At 48.6% G+C, this 18,193-nt stretch overlaps 1 protein-coding gene across 2 annotated transcripts in view; it reads right to left on the bottom strand.

Moving 5' to 3' along the window:
• The window catches only part of ITGB5 (integrin subunit beta 5), a 113,427-nt gene extending 95,786 nt beyond the window's left edge, over window positions 1–17,641 (bottom strand). Inside the window, exons 1-2 of one of the 2 annotated variants that reach the window (XM_054575183.1) lie at window positions 17,165–17,641; window positions 8,689–8,774 (exon numbers count right to left, since the gene is read on the bottom strand). In XM_054575183.1, the coding sequence (XP_054431158.1) occupies window positions 8,689–8,774; window positions 17,165–17,234 (156 nt within the window). In that variant the 5' untranslated portion in view covers window positions 17,235–17,641. Of the gene's footprint in view, window positions 1–569; window positions 591–8,688; window positions 8,775–17,164 lie in introns of those variants that run through there. The other variant, XM_054575185.1, reaches the window with a different exon arrangement.
• Window positions 17,642–18,193: the final 552 nt, after the last annotated feature.

Here is an 18,193-nt window from a genome sequence, read left to right as displayed (position 1 = left end):
AATCTAGATCTGGTCTCAGTGGCGTTCATCTGTATCATCAGTTTTCCAAAATACCATTTCACAAAGTGCAGCTTCTTGCTACTTGGGGCAGGTCCAACAGTTTTACTGATGTGCTCAACAGCCCTTTGAGACATCATTACCTACGTATCAAATCTCGTCATTATTCCAGAGCTTTAGGGCCACAAAGATACCAGCTGAGGCCCGTCTGGGCAGGGCAGGTCTGAAGAACCTTTCGAGAGTTAGGCAGCTCCCTCAACAGCGGGATTCCCGCCACAGCTGGAGGTCCCTATGGCACGGAGTCTGAAAGGGTCATGGTTAATTTCCAGCCACAGGTTCTCATTGCCCAAGAAAAAGACAGTGAGTGCTGCAGACCCAAAGGGAGTGTTCATCCCACAAGTTCAAGGATCTCCCCTTTATGCCCTTGAAATCCTTTCTGGATACTTTCATTTTAAACAAGGACATGTGCATATTTAAAGGGAAGAAACCAAAACCACAGAAGTCATGGACAAATACTGTGATGGTTATGACCTTTCAGATACACAAACATTATAACGACAAGATCTCAATACCTGCAGTTCCAAGGTCCACATTCAATGAGAGCAGATGCCCCAGATTACAAACCCTTAAAGAAAAGGAAGACTCGTGATTAAGAAAATCCTCCTCACATGGATGACATCCCAAATTCTGATGTGTTTACAGCCTTCTGATCCCAGAGACCCGACACTGGGACCCTCCATCGGATATGGGAATGGAGCAAGTTACAAGGTGCCAGCCCCACACTTTTGGGGTTTTTTAAAGAGAAAGGATGGCAGGGAAAGAGGAATGGAGAGAAACATCAACGTGAGAGAGAAACATCAATCAGCTGCCTCTTGGACGCACCCCACCCAGGGACAGAACCCGCAACCTGGGCACGTGCCCTGACCAGGAATTGAACCTGCAACCTTTTGCTTTGCAGGATGACACCTAACCAATTGAGCCACACCAGTCAGGGCAGCCCCACAATTCCATGGGTGAGGAATCAGAAGCCCACACACCTGAGTTCACCAGAGAAGTCTAAATTTGTCTGGCCTCAGCTTCTTGGACCCAAGTCCAGAAACCTTTGCATCATCTCCCTCCCGTCTCAGGCAGGGTCCCTGCTGAATTCCACAGCAGAAAAACTAAGTGGGCACACGGATTCTATCCCTCTGCATTTTGTATCCCCTTGCTGCCCCAAATACAGAGCTCTTCCTGCCACCTATCAAACTTGGACGATAAACATCTTCATTATGCAGAAAAATGGGTATGGAATGTGGGGGTAGGAGACTTCATGTCAACATGGAAAAATGGAAATGAGTTCAGAATGGGCTTCTGATGGGCACAGCTCAATCGCTTATAGGTGCTCCTGCTGCTCAGAGCTGGAAGAGGTTTCAGTCCATGAAGGAAGCCTCTGTCCATGGTCTCCAGAACCTCATCATCAACTCTCCAAAGAACTTAGAAAGAGTAACTACATTCATTACAGGCAAATTACCAAGAGAACCAACAGAACGGGAACAGGAACTTAAAACATTTTTTATGGTTTTTAGTCACTATATGGTAATAATATAAAAAAGAAAAGGGAAGTATTCCAAATTTAGATCCTTTTAATTTGTTACAGCACTGAAGTCTGCACCCTGTTGTAACCTGCCCCTCTCTCTTCTCTCCATCCCCCGTTACCCAGAGCATATAACGAGGCTGACTGTTGTTAATCAAAATTTCTCTTCCTACTTTGGGTCAAGATGGAGGTATAGGTAGACACACTTCACCTCCTCGCTCAACCATAGAAAGAATTACAACTCAATCACAAAACAAATAACACCCAGAACCATCAGAAAATCGAGCTGTATGGAAGTCTGACAACCAAGGATTTAAAGAAGACACAGTCATCCAGGCTGGTAGGGGGGTGGAGTCGTGAAGATGGGTGGAGAGGTGCAGATACGCAGTGTGGCACAAAGAGGTGGTGACAGTGGAATGGCCAATCCCACATTCACGTGTGGTAGATAAAAATCAGGAGGGATACCTTGGGGGCAAGCAATCCCAGCTCCAGGCTAGACCACACAGCCCAGGGTTCTGGAGCCAGGAAGATAAATCCCCATAACTTCGGGCTATAAAAACCAGTGGGTGTTGGAGTAGCAGAAGAAACTGCTGGATTTTCAGGGGTCTCAGCTGATAGGACCTGCATGGACTTCGAATGTACACAAACCCACCCAATCTGGGAATCAGCACCAGGACAACAGCAAGAAGGGCACCAGTCACACATGGGAAGTGGGTGACGTGACTGGAAATGGGTGAGTGCCGGACAAACCTCCAGAAGCCAGGCAGCGGCACTGTCTCCTCTCTTATCCCTCCCCCCCACAGGGCCACAAAGCAGTTAAGTGGGTTGCGCTGCCCTGGAAATTACCTAAGGCCCTGCCCCACACAATTTACAGATGACTTTTCTGCAATAGGCCACAATACTAAGACAGGGAGTAAAGGCAGCTCTCCCCAACACACAGAAACAAACACAGGGAGGCTGCTAAATTGAAGAGACAAAAAAACATGGCCCAATGAAAAAACAGATCAAAATCCCATAAAAAGAACTAAACGGAACAGAGATGACCTATCTGCAACCTATCAGATGCACAGTTCTGAACACTGGTGATCAGCATGCTCAAAACTCACTGAGTATGGCAATAGCATAAAGTCAGAAATGAAGGTTACACTAAGTGAAATAAAGAAAAATCTATAGGGAACCATCAGTGGAGGGGAGGAAGCTGGGATTCAATCAAGGATTTGGAATATAAGGAAGAAATAAGCATTCAACCAGAAGAGCAAGAAGAAAAAAATTCAAAAACCTGAGGGGAGTATAAGGAATCTCCGGGACATCTCCAAAGGTGCCAACATCCAAATCATAGGGATGCCAGAAAGAGAAGAGGAAGAGCAAGAAATTGAAAACGTATTTGAAAAAACAATGAAAGAAAACTTCCCTAATTTGGTAAAGGAAATAGACATTGAAGTCCAGGAAGCAGAGTCCCAAACAAGTTGGACGCAAAGAGGTGTGTACCAAAACACATCATAATGAAAATGCCAAAGGTTAAAAATAAAAAATCTTAAAAGCAGCAAGAGAAAAGCAGTGAGTTACCTGCAAAGGAGTTCCCATAAGACTATAAGCTGATTTCTCAAAAGAAACTTTGCAGGCAAGATGGACTGGCAAGAAGTACTCAAAGTCATGAAAAGCAAGGACCTATAACCCAGATGACTCAATCTAGCAAAGCTGTCATTTAGAATGGAAGGGCAGATAAAGTGCTTCCCAGATAAGGTAAAGCCAAAGTTCATCATCACCAAGCCATTACTACATGAACTGTTAAAGGGATTCATTTAAGAAAAAGAAGATCAAAAGATTAAAATGGCAACAAACTCACAACTATTAACAACTGGATCTAAAAAACAAATTAACTAAGCATACCACCAGAACGAGAACAGAATCATAGATATGGAGATCACATAGAGGGTTATTAACTGGTTGGGGGAGGGGGAAGAATGGGAGAAAAGGTACAGGGAATAAGAGGCATAACTGGTAGGTACAAAAAAGACAGGGGGATGTTAAGAACAGTATAGAAAATGGAAAAGCCCAAGAACTTACATGCATGACCCACTGACATCAACTAAAGTAGGGGGAATTCCTAGAGGGAAGGGGGTACTGGATGGAGGGGTGACAAAGGAGGAAATAGTGGGACAACTGTAATAACATAACCAATAAAGTATATATTTTTAAAAATCTCTTTTCCTGCAGTCAAGGTCAGCAGTTCACTGGCTCTTAGTCCAGCAGTCCAACATCTCCACCAGAGCATCAGGTTCTCCCGCCACATCAGTCATTACATTTTATCTGTAGACCATCCTCCCTACTCCTGGTGAAGGCTAAAACCCTAAAAAGATGTGGATGGTTGTATTGAGGGCAAGGGCATATTTTTGCTTGTTTGAAACTGCAGGCCCTGGTAGAAGAGGAATCCAAGCAGGAAATGAGGCAACCAGGCCAACCCCTGGGATGAAGAGGGAAGAAGCAAACTGGTGAAACAGACAGAGAGCCCGGCAGAGAAGTGGGCACGGGGGGAGCTGATGTCCTCTGTGGCTGGCCTTTCTCTGTGATACGACCAGGCCAGGCTCTCTGACCTGCCAAGGTGGCAGCCCTGGTTTGGCAGAGCCCTCATGGGTATGGTAGAAAGGAGGAAGGAAGAGAAGAGGTAAGTGATACAACCTGTAATCTGTGCACCAGCCACAGGTACTTCCTGCCTGGGGATACAGAAATCCCTCTATCAGCCTTCAACTGGCTGGCTTAACTCACCTAACAACTATTTATGATGCATCTACAGTAGGTCAAGATTATACCTTTCATGACCATAAAGAGATGTTCTCTCAAAGAATCTGTATTTTATTTGTGATCTGGAGTAGCTGCTCTTTTTCTTCCCCCAGCCCAAAGGAAAATGTGGATGATGCACCTCTAGTTTCCCTGCCACTGTAATTTCCCAGAAGGTCCAGCTGTACTGCCCTCTTTCCCAGCCTCTAATCCATTTCCTTCTTCATGTTCGTGCCTCCAGTCCTATTGACTCCTTCACTCCTTCCTCTCCACATCCACCTCCAAGGAAAACACCTTCACCCCAGCCCAGGCTTCCCCAAGTCTGCCGTGCCTGACTCTATTTCCACCCAGCCACATGTCACAGGGCGGCCTTGCCTGCGGAGGCGTCCTTTTTCCAGTTTCTCAGCAGCCTGCACTGCCCACATCACTTCAAGGTGTCTCCCTTTCACACCGTAGAGCTTCCCCACTTGCCCCAGCCCTGAGTTCAATCTCTCTGCCTGCCTTTGCCTCCTCTCCCCCTCCCACCAACCCTGTTCTCTATTTGACAGGGAACATGGGTCCATCTGCCCTGCCGCTTGTCCTCCACCGCCGTCCCCCTGCAAGGCACACCGGCCTCACTGCCTCCAGCACAGGCTGCCAGCTGACAAAACTCACCTTCCCTTTCTTCCTGGGCAACAGCGAGATTAGATCACCAGTTCTCCTTGCAGTTAGGACTAGTGACATGACTGGGTTTTAAACAGGAAAATGTGGGTGGAAATAACATGAGCTGCCCTAAGGCCTTGCCATTAAAGCCCCCACACACATTCTTCTGGCACATTCCTCTTTACAGATGGCTGGGTTGCAAAACTTGGGAGTCTCAGAACAGAGGTGAATTTCCACTCTAAAAAAATGATGGATGGACAGCCCCGGCCAGGTGGGTCAGTCGGCTGGAGCATTATCCAATGCACCAAAAGGCTGTGGGTTTGATCCCCAGTCATGGTGAGTATGGAAGCAACCAACAGATGTTTCTCTCACATCAATGTTTTTCTCTCTCCCTCTTCCTCTCTCTCTAAAAAACTAAAACATTTTTTAAAAAAGAGTTTTTTAAAAATCAATAAACATATCCTTGGATGAGGATTAAAAAAATGAAGGACAAAATAGATAAAAAGTTGCCTCAGTTTGCTGTGTATTTTATGTTGTGCAGTACATGCAGTGTAAGTGTTCAAGCTGGTTGAGCCATGGCCGGCTAAAACAGCCCAGGGAGCCACAAAGGACAAGGGACAGGGGCTGAGGTGTGCAGTGCAGACAGGTGAGGACAGGCAGCCCCCTACACATCTTCATTTCCAAGTAGGAGAGAGAGTCTAGAAACTCTGGTCTTAAAGCCCGAGGGTAAATCTGAAGCCACTGGACAAACTACGATAGAAAACAGAGACAAGAGAGCCAGGACCATAGGGCCATGCGGCAGAACTGGGAAGAGAGAACCAGCATGCAGTGCTGTGCTGGAGTATGTGAGGACACCAACTGACTCAAATTCGACACCTGTGGGAGAACACAGCGAGGGGAGGATGGACTGGGTAGAGGAGGTGGAATTAGGTTACAAGGGGTGTTAAATGTAAGGCGCCCCACCTCCACCTCGAGTGAAATAAGGAAGTCATTGTGGGATCTAGAACAGAGCAGTCCAGATGGAATGCGTGCTGGGATTAATCCGAGCAGATCTGAATCCACAAGAACACACTGGTGACAGATCTGGCCCTCTATCATCCACTTGGTATGAGCCCTCAACACACACACATGGCTCTTGGCAGACCGACACCTTGCCTCTTCAATGATATCCTGGGGTGTACGGTTAAGAAAGCACACTCGTTCTCTCTTGCCAAGGGGCAGGGGTTCATCAAAGCCATTCCTGAACTCTCCAGACTCTGCTTCCCGAAACACATTCGGGTCCCCAGGAAAGTTAACTCCCAACGGAGATGGGAAGCTGCATTCCAGCAGAGGCCTCATGGAGACGTTCCAAAGCCAAGAATGAGGCTCCATCTAAGCATTGAGGGAGCCCAATGGGCTAGAGAGGGACCCCGGAGTGGGCCTGGGACAATGATAAGCTCCTCAGAATAATGTCATTTGCTGTCAACATCAGGATGACAGACTCATGGAAATACTAACAGAGGAGAGGAAGAAACCTAAAGTAGACAACTGATCTTGGTGTCCAGATCCCACTGTCCACATTTCACTAGAAAATATCCGTTGATGACAGCAGTTTGCTGGGTAACTCTCAGCCAGCCAGCCGAGGGGCCTGGCTGACTGGCAGTCCCATCCACAAGCCCGCTCATGTACTGATCTCATTTTATACTCCCAATAATGCTGGAGGGCGGGAGGTGTCTTATTCATTTTACATATCAAGACACTGAGAATAAGCCATGGCAAAACTGATATTTCACCTTTGGGTTTCTAACTCTATGTCTTTTTTAGTGGGCCACTTTCATCAAAGATGAATTCCTGCCCGATTCTTAGCTGATCTGGCGATGCTGAGACAAGTAAGACGTGATTTAGTTTCTGAAAGTAACAGGCATGAGAACAAATGAACAGAATAAGAATCTCTAACCGCTATTGAAGGAGTAGAGTTCGGGAGACAAAGAAGTGGTCAGGGCCTGCACATGCAGACTCACAATAAACAGACATTTAATGAACTCCTTCAGTCAATGTTTACTGAGCAAATACTGTGTGTCAGGTGCCATCCTGGGTGCTGGAGATATAGCAATGAGGAATACAGATGTAACTCCTGCCCTAACATTCTGATGGAAAGAGCTTGTATTCTCATGTCAAATAGATGGACAGATAAATGGATGGATGAAGGGATGGATGCATGTGTTGGGGAAAAACCATGAATGTCTTCGTAGAGCAAATGAGGCTTGGCCTGATTCCTTGAAAACTGGAAGACAAGGTGCTGGTCAGGGGAAGGCGTGGAATGCCCGCAGGCCCTCCAGAAGGAGGAGGAGCACAGGGAAAACCACGAGCACGTTCATCAGTCAGGGCTGTCTGGGGATCTTCAGGTAGTTCCCTCTGGCTCAAGTGTTGGTGGTGGGCAAGGGACAATGGTGAGGACATAGGCAGTGGCCATGGAACTTGGATTTGTTCCGCAGGTCATAGGGAAGTAGCACAAGGTTCTAAAGAGCATTCATAACAAAGACACTAATTAAACACAAGCAATGAACGGTTTAGATACTGCGAAGATTCCTTTCTCAAAGTGCTTGTGCCTTAATCTTACTCTCTGCTAGAAAAAATTCTAGGACAGTCGCACGTGAAGAGGCAGTGTAGCCTACTGGAAAGCACTCCGGCTCAGAAACCCAAGAAGCCAGACTCAAATCCCAGCTTCAGAACATCATGTGGACTTGAAAAAGATGCTTTACCTCTCTGAGCCTCAACTTTTCATCAATAAAATGAGTGCACTACCACCCATGTGACAGAGATGTTGTGATAATCAGAGATATTGTATACAAAGTATATGGCATCTGGTAGGGGTCCCCAGGTGATCGTTTGCAGCCACTGCAGGCTAAAGAACTCCCCAGACCTCTGTGGGTGCATCACAGTAAAAAAGCCTGGCCTCCCAGGAGCCAGCTCTCGCTCTTCCTGACAGGCACGGAATTCAGGTCCCACTGAATTGCAGAGGCTGAGCGAGCCTAAAACGCCAAGCTTTGGGTTCTTTAAAAAAATAACCTTAATTGTGCACAAGTGCAAGAAGGGTTTATGCCCCATGGTTCTAGCGACAGTTTAGAAAACTGACCCAGAAATTTCCTTTAAGACAGGAAGTTTAGAAATCGATCCTTTCCCAATTAGCCCACCAACCTTGACAACTGTATTGCTTTAGGACAGCAATCTGCTCATCACCACCCCAAACTTACACTCCTTCCTGAAGGGCTTGAAGGAAAGCAGCTATTATTTTTAATGAAATCCTTCCATAAAGGCCAGTTCATGATATCCAATTCATTACGATGACCAGCACCCAAGACATTTGCCCACCCAGGCTTGTTTTGAATCGTTATGCAATAAGCTCACTTCACAAGCCCAGGTCTCTAACTAAATAGCAGAGAATTATACAATAGTCCTAAGAGGTTCCCCGACAAAAGGAAAGAAAGGGCTCGTTTCCCCAAAACAGAATTAAAACTAGAGACCCAATTTAACTTACCATCTTATAAAAATGCAGCTTTTCTTTTGTCATCCCATGGGAAAAAGGGGAAAAGGCAGTTTGCAGAATTTGCACATACTTTTTCTGTACAAACAACTCATGTGCTATGGAACAGCCCAGCCCCTCCCCACCCCCACAGCATTCCTTCTTTCTCCCGCCCCCTCCCCCACTGCCCACATACCTCTTTCGAGCACCAGGCACATTTTGGATGGATTAGCAGACATTCTTCACAAGAGGTGGCACTTCCACTAGTGCATCTGTTGAGACCTTTAAAGCAAGATAAAGATGCACCAATCAGTTCCTGGCTATAATCCCTATTGATGTTTTCATCGATAGGGATTATAGCCAGGAACTGACTGGTGCATGAGAGGGGAGGGGAAGTCACTTCCTTTTTAGTAGGGGGCCTGGCAGGAAGGCTGAGGGATGCAGGCCCTGGTGCTAATTGCAGGTTAAGGCTCAAGGGCTGAAGTAAACACTGCCATTTCTGAAGCACCCAAGGGGCATGCACACTTTATCAGCAACCCCCATTTCTTAGCTGGACCCACTTGGATTTCCAGACCCTTCCCTGTAACAACAGACTCCCCCTGAGGGAGAAAAGGCCCTCTGTATTTAGTTCAGCCAAAATGACAAAAGGGGGCGGAAAAAAAAAAAAGGAAAGACAAAAGAACTGATCAGTCCCCTTCAAGCAAAAGGAAAGAAAATCCTAAATCAAGTAGTATCATGTCAAATCTGTAGTGTACCAAAAGAAGCTAGCACAGCCCTTAAAGAAGAATGTAGCCCAGGAATACAATGATGGGTTAAAATAAAGGAAATCCAAGCCCTGGCCAGGTATCTCAGCTTGTTAGAGCATTGTCCCTAAACGGCTAGATTGTGGGTTCAATCCCTGGGCAGGGCACACACAAAAATCAACCAGTGAATGTATAAATAAGCGGAATAACAAACCAATGTTTTGCTCTCCCTTCTTCTCTAAAAATTTCAAAAAAAAAAAAAGTGTAAAAGAAAAAAATAAAGGAAATCCATTAATTTGATATATCTGCTAGTAGGTCATATAAGACAAACCACGTCATCACCTCAGTAGGTAATAAAAAGGCATTTGATCAAATTGAAAGTCCATCCCTATGCTTAAAAAAAACCAGAAAGCAAGATTAAAAGGAAATTGCTTTAGTGTTGTAAATTACTTATTTCAATCCCAGGCCAGCTCCCCCTGCCGTTAATCCAGAGGAGGGGCTCCTGAGGCAGACTCAGCTGCGGGGCTGAAGTTAAACCCACTGTCCCCCGCCTCCCTCCACTGCATCTCACTGCCCCGCTCTCCTTCTCACCCCCACCCCCCACTCCCCCAGCCAGCAGCACAGGGATCCTTGAAGAAATCTATCATCCCTGTCTTTTCCTTCCTCTCCAAAACATCAGGACAGATTTCTTTCAACCAAGAACAGAACTTGATGGTTTTTCTCTGAATGGAAATGACAGTTTGGCCCTCAGAGCACTAACAGAAGCCTGGCCTCTCCTGGTCACTGCTTAGAGCCACAATGGATGGAATAAGGAAAACCTAGGACCACCAGCCATAGGAAGAAGGGCTCAGACAGTAAGGGGGCATGTGGAAGAGTCAAAAAGATGAAAAAGAGAGAGTGGAAGAAAATACAGGCAGGTGGAGACAGTTCCCTAGCTCCACTAAACACCATAACAACATTTGTTGTAGGCCATCTTGAAACTCTAGCATTTCCCAAATTTGCTCATTTTAATTCTGTCTCCTTTGTCACTAGAAGTAAAAACCCACAGAAACTGGGTGACACAGGAAGCTACACTGTGTCTCCCCGAGAGGCATTAGAGGGATAAGAATGGTAGCTGGAATCAGAGGGAGGAAAAACGGGCAGGACCTGAGATGCTGAGAAGGAAAGGTGGCTTCGAGGGTAAAAACAATGGTTTCCACCAGCCACAGACCCCAGCCCTGAACCCGGGGCCCCACGTCCCCACTAACCATCATTCTGTTGGGACCCTGTCTCACACCCACAGAGCTGGCACTGCTCAGACACCATCTCTGTGCTAAGCCTGCAGTAGGGCCTGCTGGGCACAGCGCTGGACCCAGAACACAGTTTCTAGGAGAAACAAGCTGAGACCGACCAGGGTGCATAACCTCATCTGAGCAGCAGAGCCACCCCAGGTCCAAAGGCTGACCAAGGAAGTCTTAGAATCCTGCCTGCCCCCTGCTTTCAGTGGCTTTTAAATAAGCACAGGAGCCTTTAAAAAAGAGAATGTGTGAAGGAAGTTTCAAAATGCCAGTTTCTTGGTTAAACTCCCTTACCTGTCAGAAACTGCTATCTGAGGGGGAAATGGTCAAATCAGAATGGTCTCCTCAGCTCATCCTCCTGGTCTCCTCAGCTCATCAAATACAAACTCAAGCCCTTGTGGCATATCATTTGCTTTGCTGTGTAAAATTATTTCTGTAAAATGATGGAACTACAGAACCTTGGAGCTAAAAATGTTCTACAATGAGCTAGTCAAGTCACTTCATTTTACAGATGGAAACATGAAAAACAAGAGTAAGTGACTTGAAACAAAGAGCCCAGTCTACAAGGAAAGGGTCAGAAAGCGTGGTGGCCAAAAGTACCCACATGGGGTACACCTGCCCGGTGGTTCCTGCTCCATCCCAGCTCAAAGCCACATGACCAGAGAGTTCCAGTTTCCTCTGGAAGATATCTCCAACAGGCCTTTTATCAGAAAAAAACTTGAGATCGGGTATCTCATTTATAACTCTGCTCCAATCCACATAGATTCACACCACTTTCTAAGTGCCACAGCCTCATCACTGAGCTCTGGGAACTTGGCGGGGGGGGGGGGGGGGGGGGCGCGGGGCGGGTCCTGGGCTCAGAGCAGTAAGGGCTCCTCCGTTCCGACCCAGATCAGACTGGACTCTGGTCTTCTGCTTTGCCAGCCTAGAAGACCTCAGACATAACACTGAAGAAGCTCAAATGTGACAGACTTCTGGTATGCAAACATATTGAGCAACTGTAAAATATTTATCAAATGGCATTGCTAATTGTTTTCATTATTACACATTCACATGCAACAGTAAAGTAGTTTTATTGCACTCAGAATGATTCCTCTAAAATTAAGTTGTTGGAACAAATTCAAATTCAAGAAAATCTACACTAAGCGTGCCAAGCAGTGGACTAGAGGACGCTAGAGGTGCAGAGGTGAATGGCCCAGGGCTTGCTCCCCAAGTGCTCACGGCCTGCCAGGTACCAGGGAGCAGACAGGCACTCCTCGCAGAAGGGCACAGGCTGTGTGCCGATACATGTCACAGTGCGGGAGTCACTCCCTTTGGCATCTCTCCTCTCCACCTATTAATATTTCAGACAGTTTGGATCTAGCTGGATGAGTCACTGGGCATCAGTAGTAGTATGTTGAAAGGAAGGAAGCAATGAATAAAAAGCTAAACAGCTGGAGGTCACAAATGTCAGAGCACTGTGTCTAGGTCATGGAAACGGGCACCAGCTGTCCAGAAGATAGCCACATCTTTTCTTAGCTGCTGTTTGCTTAGTGACTATTCCCAACTCAATTTCAACGGCCGGTAGCTCTTAATGTCTCTGAAGCCAGGGGTTAACTGCAAACCACAATCTAATAATATGCTATCCTTCTGAAACTCTTTGACTCACTCCTCTCTTTCATCATGGCAGCCATCATGTCCAGCCAATCCTTTAAGGTGTATGACGTGTTTCTTTCGTCCAATCCAATCCTTCCTGCCTGCCCTCCTCCACCCCGCACAGTCCAGGCCAGGCCCTCTTCATTCTGCCTCTTCTCAGCACACATGTCCAAGGTCAGAAAACACCACTGAAACACATATCAAGCAGCTGAAGTTTCCTAGTGCAAAACATTCCGTAGGAAAACAAAAGTGAGTACCAAGCTGGAATGGCCGTGCTGGTTCGGGGGGAGAGGAGACATGACTTTATTCAGTTGGGATGGTGGAAAAAGCATACTGAGTACACAGGATGGACACCCTCCCTGGGAAGCACGTAGTTGTATATGGAAGCAATGTTAAGTAGGACCCGGGCAATTCACCTCGTAGCAGGCGAGACAGACCCCCTTCAGTCCCCACATGCACTAGGAGCTAAGGGAAGGAAAGGCCAATCCTGCTCCACCCGAGGGACGCAGAGAAGCCATCAGAGGAAAGGACGTTTGGGCTGGAATTACGGGGTCCGGAGAGCCTATGTTGGGCATGAAAGATCCAAGTACTTGTTCTATCATTTACTGGCTGCATGACCTTGGACAAGTCACTTTACCTCCCCATCCTCTGTGTCTTCATGTAAACAATTCAACTAAATGGTCTCTATTATAGATTCTAGCCTCCCCCAAATCTTGATATTTAAATGGGTCCTCTCTCCCTGAGAATGTTTCTTCCTAATATGCTACATGCAGAGCCCCTGACCTCAAAGCTAGTTGTAAAAGCCAGTGAGAAGGTAAGGATGGGACAAGACCTCCCCCCGGCCCCCACCACACACACCATCTATGCATTCAACGAACATGATTCAGACACTGTTCTAGGCACAGAGGATAGAGAAATGAGGAAAACTAGTAAAGCTCCCTGTCTCACTGAGCTTATGTTCAGACTTGGGGGAGACCATCTTGGGGGAAGACAGACAATAAGTATGGTAAGAAAGTGCATTAGATGGTGATGAGCACTATGGAGGAAAATTATGGAAGGAAAGGAGGCAGGAAGAAGGTGGGGCAGGAGGTTGCAGCTTTAGCTCGGAGTGGCCAGGGAAAACTTGGCTGAGTAGGAAACAACTGAGAAAGGTAGAGGAAGCCTGTCTGGCATCTCTGGGCGAGTATTCCAGGTAGCATCATGCTGCTGGAGTGAAGTGTGTGAGGGGAAGGAAGGGGTAAAAAATAAAGTCAGGGAGGGAAGCTGGGGGAGGGAGAGGGGAGGGAGAGTTCAGAGAGAGCCTGGAAGGACACCATTAGGACTTTTGGAAGCCATGAGAGGGTTTTAAGCAGAGTGACCTGACCTGAGTTGAGTTTTAACAGGCTCACTCTGAGTCAGAGTTGAGAATAACTCAAGGGACAAGTACAGAAGCTGGTCCCAGCTCCAAAGAGATAAGCAACCACCTCTGAAAAACTGGTGGGGTGAGGAAGGGGATCTCCTCCAAACACCCGCCACAGGAGATGCGTCAAGCCTGTCTTGGAGCAAACTTTTCATGGTGTGGCCCAGGAATCAAGCCCCTCATTCGACAGTAGCAAGAAGAAACCTCACAAACAAGGGGGCACCTATAAAGTTTCCTTTACATTTATAAAGGCCATTAATTCCATTCCAACTGGAAAGAAAGAAAACAAACCATAGCTGTGGCTTTCCAAAGCCCTCAGCCCCAGCCAAATGAAAATACCTGTGAAAAAGAGACCCTACCCTATTAACCCAGCTACACACCACCTGTGAAAGGACACTGTTATTTAAGTACTGTGTAATTATCTCATGTTGCTGATATCATTAAAACTTCTCAGAGTATGTCCATAAACCAGCTAAAGAAGAAAAAGTAGTTACCAGGGCAGGCAGGCACAAGGGGCCTTTTGCCAACTACTTAGATATTTTAATTCTCCATTGCCTCAGTAGCTAAATAAGCATGGAGAACAAGCAGGAGAGGAATACTAATTAGAGCTAATTAGACCCTGCCCTCTTCTGCTTCACTCCCCTTTATAAAAAGCTCCCTAATTCAAGGATGATGGAGCTAAAATATAAATACCTAGGGTAAACAGCAGTCCACACACTGGGCCCCCTGTGTGCATTTCATTGTCCTGTTATTTTCAAACCTATGGCTGATCACCTGAAGAGAGCTGCAAACCCGCAGCCGACTTCCAGCAGCCCCATCACAGACCAAGGAAAATGGGGGTGGGAGTCAGTGCTACCAACAGGAGTCCACTAGCTTGACTAAAAGGCTCTCTCAGGACTTACAGCCTTCTCATTTTCAGCACTAAAAGAACATTTTAAAAAATGATAAGCTATAGTAGCAAACATGACTCTAGTCCTACAGTGAGATCATAGCACATTTCCCACTCCTTAGAAGGCAAGGAAGGGCCTCAGCCCAGCGACATCTTTCCTTGGTTCTGTGGAAACACCAAAACCTATGTCCCATCCGAGGCTCTTGGCCACGGTACCATAGAGAGCAGAAGATACCCCTGGGATGGGGGGGGGGGGGCGGCGGTCAGCCTATCAGGAAGTTGTTTGAAACGAGCACCCTTAAATTAAAAGTCTGTTTCCAGCCCGAAACGGACTTTTTATTTAAGCAGAGATGAGAGCGTGGTGAAAGCAACAGACCGGCCACTTGGCTAATGGCCTAGGAACACCCGGGGAGGCAGGGCCCTGCAGGTCACCTCTTTCCTCACTAAGGAAGGGTTTCCTTTCTAATACGGTTCCTAGTAGCAAGACAGAAACAAACTCTGGAGAAAGTACCTGCAGGACTTCAAGAATAAAAGAAAAGGGAAGGGAGAGGAAAAAACTGTTTCAAACTATGTTTAACCTTGACTTGGCACCACTGGGAAACTAGGAGACCCCAAAGGTATGTGAGTCAGCCCCTGTGAACCTTGAAAAGCTGCTGGGCAGAAAAGGAAGATGACCCGGTCTGGAGGCCAGCAATGGGCTTGCCCTCCCCCCCTTCCGCAGACCCCGCAGGGGCTGGCTGAGCTCGAAGGCAACAGTAGGAGAAAAGGGAAACCTGAAGGAGATGGAAATATTCCGCCACAGCTCAATGCTTTCTTTCCTACCTAAGGTGTGTCATGTAAGACAAAGGGTCCTGTGCCTAAAAAGGCTTGAGGTTGGTGGACAAGGAGGATGGGTAAGTCACTTCACCTTCTGCCCACCCGAAAAATGAAGATCATTGTAAGAATGTATTTGAACTTCAAAAACACAACTCACCACACAAATGAAAAATAATATACTGAAAGAATTCTTTGCAACTGGAAGTATGAGTTTTTATTAGAATCGTTGAATGTCAAGCTGTAAGGAAACTTAGAAGTCATTTCATTTATCAGTTCCTAATTTTTGGATTTCACAGAATAAGAACAAAACAGAAAAAGGGAAACACATAGGATTGCCAGATTTTTTTTTTAATTTTATCAAAAAAGAAAAACTACCCTCTGTTAACACTTCAAATTATTAAAGGAAAATAAGTTTTTCACTAAAAAAAATAAAATTTCAAATTAAAAGACAATCCTTGCGAAGCAGGGGACTAGTTGGCAAAAAAACACTCCAATGTGTGACACAGGCTACATCCTTTTCTTTGCATTTCCCTGGGATCCCACAAAAACATCAGTGATGGGCACTGGCTGCCAGATGGATGTTTGGGAACCGCTGATCTACTCCAAGCTCTGGAGTGATCATTACCCCATAAAAGACCCCCAGCTACAGTACTGAGTTTGAATTAGGGCCTGAGGAAGTTTTTTGTTTGTCCAGATCCCTCCTGCGTTCGCAGACTTAAACCTCATGTAAGAGTGCCTTCACGTAAATAAGACAGCGTAGGAAGGACTGTCCCGCGCTCCCTCCAATGCCAAGTATTTAGCTCACAAGAGCAACCAAGAACGTCGGCTAGAAAGTGAATGGAGCACCCAACACAGTTATTTCCTATGGGAAAAGAGAAGTTTGGAGCTTCCTGCTTTTTGGGGAGGGGGGTGGGGGGTAGCTCCTCTGCCTCGAAGCCCAAGCACCCAACAGAGCATCCTTTCTCTGGGGCCCCCTAACTTCCTAAATGCCACGTCCGCCCCTCTTCCAACTCGGAAAACTTAAAGCAGGTTAACACATTACAGCCAGCCCACGGCAGAGTCACGACAGTAAATCAATCAATCAATCAATCTCTCTCTCTCTCTCTCTCCCCCTCTCCCCCCCCCCGCCACACACACCCGCCCTCCGCTCCAGAATCCTCCTGAGTTTGGGGGTTGCGCGGTACGGACTATTTGTAAATCGCGGAATAATGCCAGGCAGAGAAATCAGATCGCGAAGTCCCAGGTAGGGCTGTGAGGTGGGACGCCGGTCTCCCCTTGTTTACGGTTTCTTCGGGGGAGAAAGCAGACGGGTTACATCTTTAAAGAAAGGCGGTTGGCCTGGGCGCAGTGAAACTCTCGGATTCGCTATGGAGCCCTGAGCACCGACTGTTCCAGAAGACAAGTCCTCCGGCGTAGCCGTGTGCCCCCGCTTTACCTCCAGCGAAGATTTCAGGTCTCGCACCTCTAACTGCCCTTCGTCCGGGGACCAGGGCACCGGCGGCATCACTCGGCACCTCCCAGCAGCCCGCCGGCCCCCGTCGGCCACAAGGGCCGCTTTGTGCCAGGGGGTGTAGAGCGCCGGCTCCAACGCAAGGGTAGCTGCGGCCTCCCGCGCACGGGGCGCGGGCGCACGCGGGCTGGGTCAGCAGACTGGCGAGGCTGTTTACACAGGAAGAGAATGCCCCTCCGCAGCCCAGAAAGAACGGCGACCGACGACAGCCTGGCGGGATTGCGCGGGTTGACGCATGAATTTCGGAAGCCCCCACGGGGCCGAATCTCGGCCGCCTGCCTACCTGGGAGGGCTCGGAAGACGCTTTCCACCCTCGAGCACTGCCTCCCCCACAACTTCTCCAAGACGCCTGCGGGTGGAACTGTGTACGACAAAGTTTTGCAGAGCGGGCGGCGCGGCTTACCTGGAAGCCTGGGCACCAGGGCGCAGAGCCCAAGGAGGCAGGCGTACAGGGGCGCCCCGGCCCGCGGCATGGTGGGGACGCCCGGTTCAGCGGTGGTGCGGGCGGTGGACTCCGAGGGGGCGTGCGTTCCGGTCTGGTGCGCGGGGGCCGAGGGTCGGGGGCCACAGCCGCATGCCCAGCCCGCAGCCGGGATTCACAGTGCTCGGGGCCGGGCGGGAGTCGGTGGCGGCTGCACTGGCCCACGCCCCGCCGCCACCATCCCTCCCGCAGTGCTCGCGGCTGAGTACGGGGCCCGCCGCAGCCCTGGCTCGCCGGCCTGAATGCCCGGGGTGTCGCCGTTCGGGGCGGCTCCGGGCAGGGGAGGGGCTGGCTCTGAGCTGCGGCCGCAACTTCGGCTCCGGGACGCGCCCCGCGCGGAAGCTCCCCAGCGCGCCGGCACACTCTGCCCTTCGCCTCCTCCCCTTCCCTTCCTCCCTCCGGCCCTCCGAGCTCCACTTTCCTCCCCTTTTTTCCCCTCCCCTTCTCTCCCCTTCCAGGCCCCCGTCGGGCTGCCACACGGTCAGTTTACGGCGGGGCGGGGCGAGCTCCCAGCCCGGCAGGCTCCGCCCCCGCGCGGGAACCAGCTCGGGACGCGAGGCCGCGGACGTCCAGGTGGAAGTCCCTTACGGCGCACTTCGCGCGGGGGTTGTAAACCGCTGGAGAGTGTCTGGCTCACCTTTCTCTGCAGCCGGACGCTACCGGAAGGGGGCGGGGCACTCTCCAACCTGCGAGCCGAGATTACTTTGGGTGGCTAGACTTCGGGAGGGAGAGCTGGTACGGTGGGATCGTATGCTGGCTGTCTCGTTCCAAAGCAGCACCTCCAGACCGGCTCGCCCCGGAGGAGGGACAAAGGCTTCCGCGCGTGAAACCATGAGGCGACGAATTTGATGGAAAAGGGAGGGCACGTGGGACGTGGAGCCCACTTTTTCCTCAGTAATGTTTTGTCCCTTTGAGGGTTTGGACTGGCCCAGGTGCCGCTATTCTTTGCTT

Source organism: Pteronotus mesoamericanus, unplaced genomic scaffold, assembly GCF_021234165.1.
Source record: "Pteronotus mesoamericanus isolate MK-2021 breed Mesoamerican mustached bat unplaced genomic scaffold, CSHL_Meso_final contig_27, whole genome shotgun sequence".
Taxonomy (NCBI): domain Eukaryota; kingdom Metazoa; phylum Chordata; class Mammalia; order Chiroptera; family Mormoopidae; genus Pteronotus; species Pteronotus mesoamericanus.
This window is presented reverse-complemented; position numbering and strand designations above follow the sequence as displayed.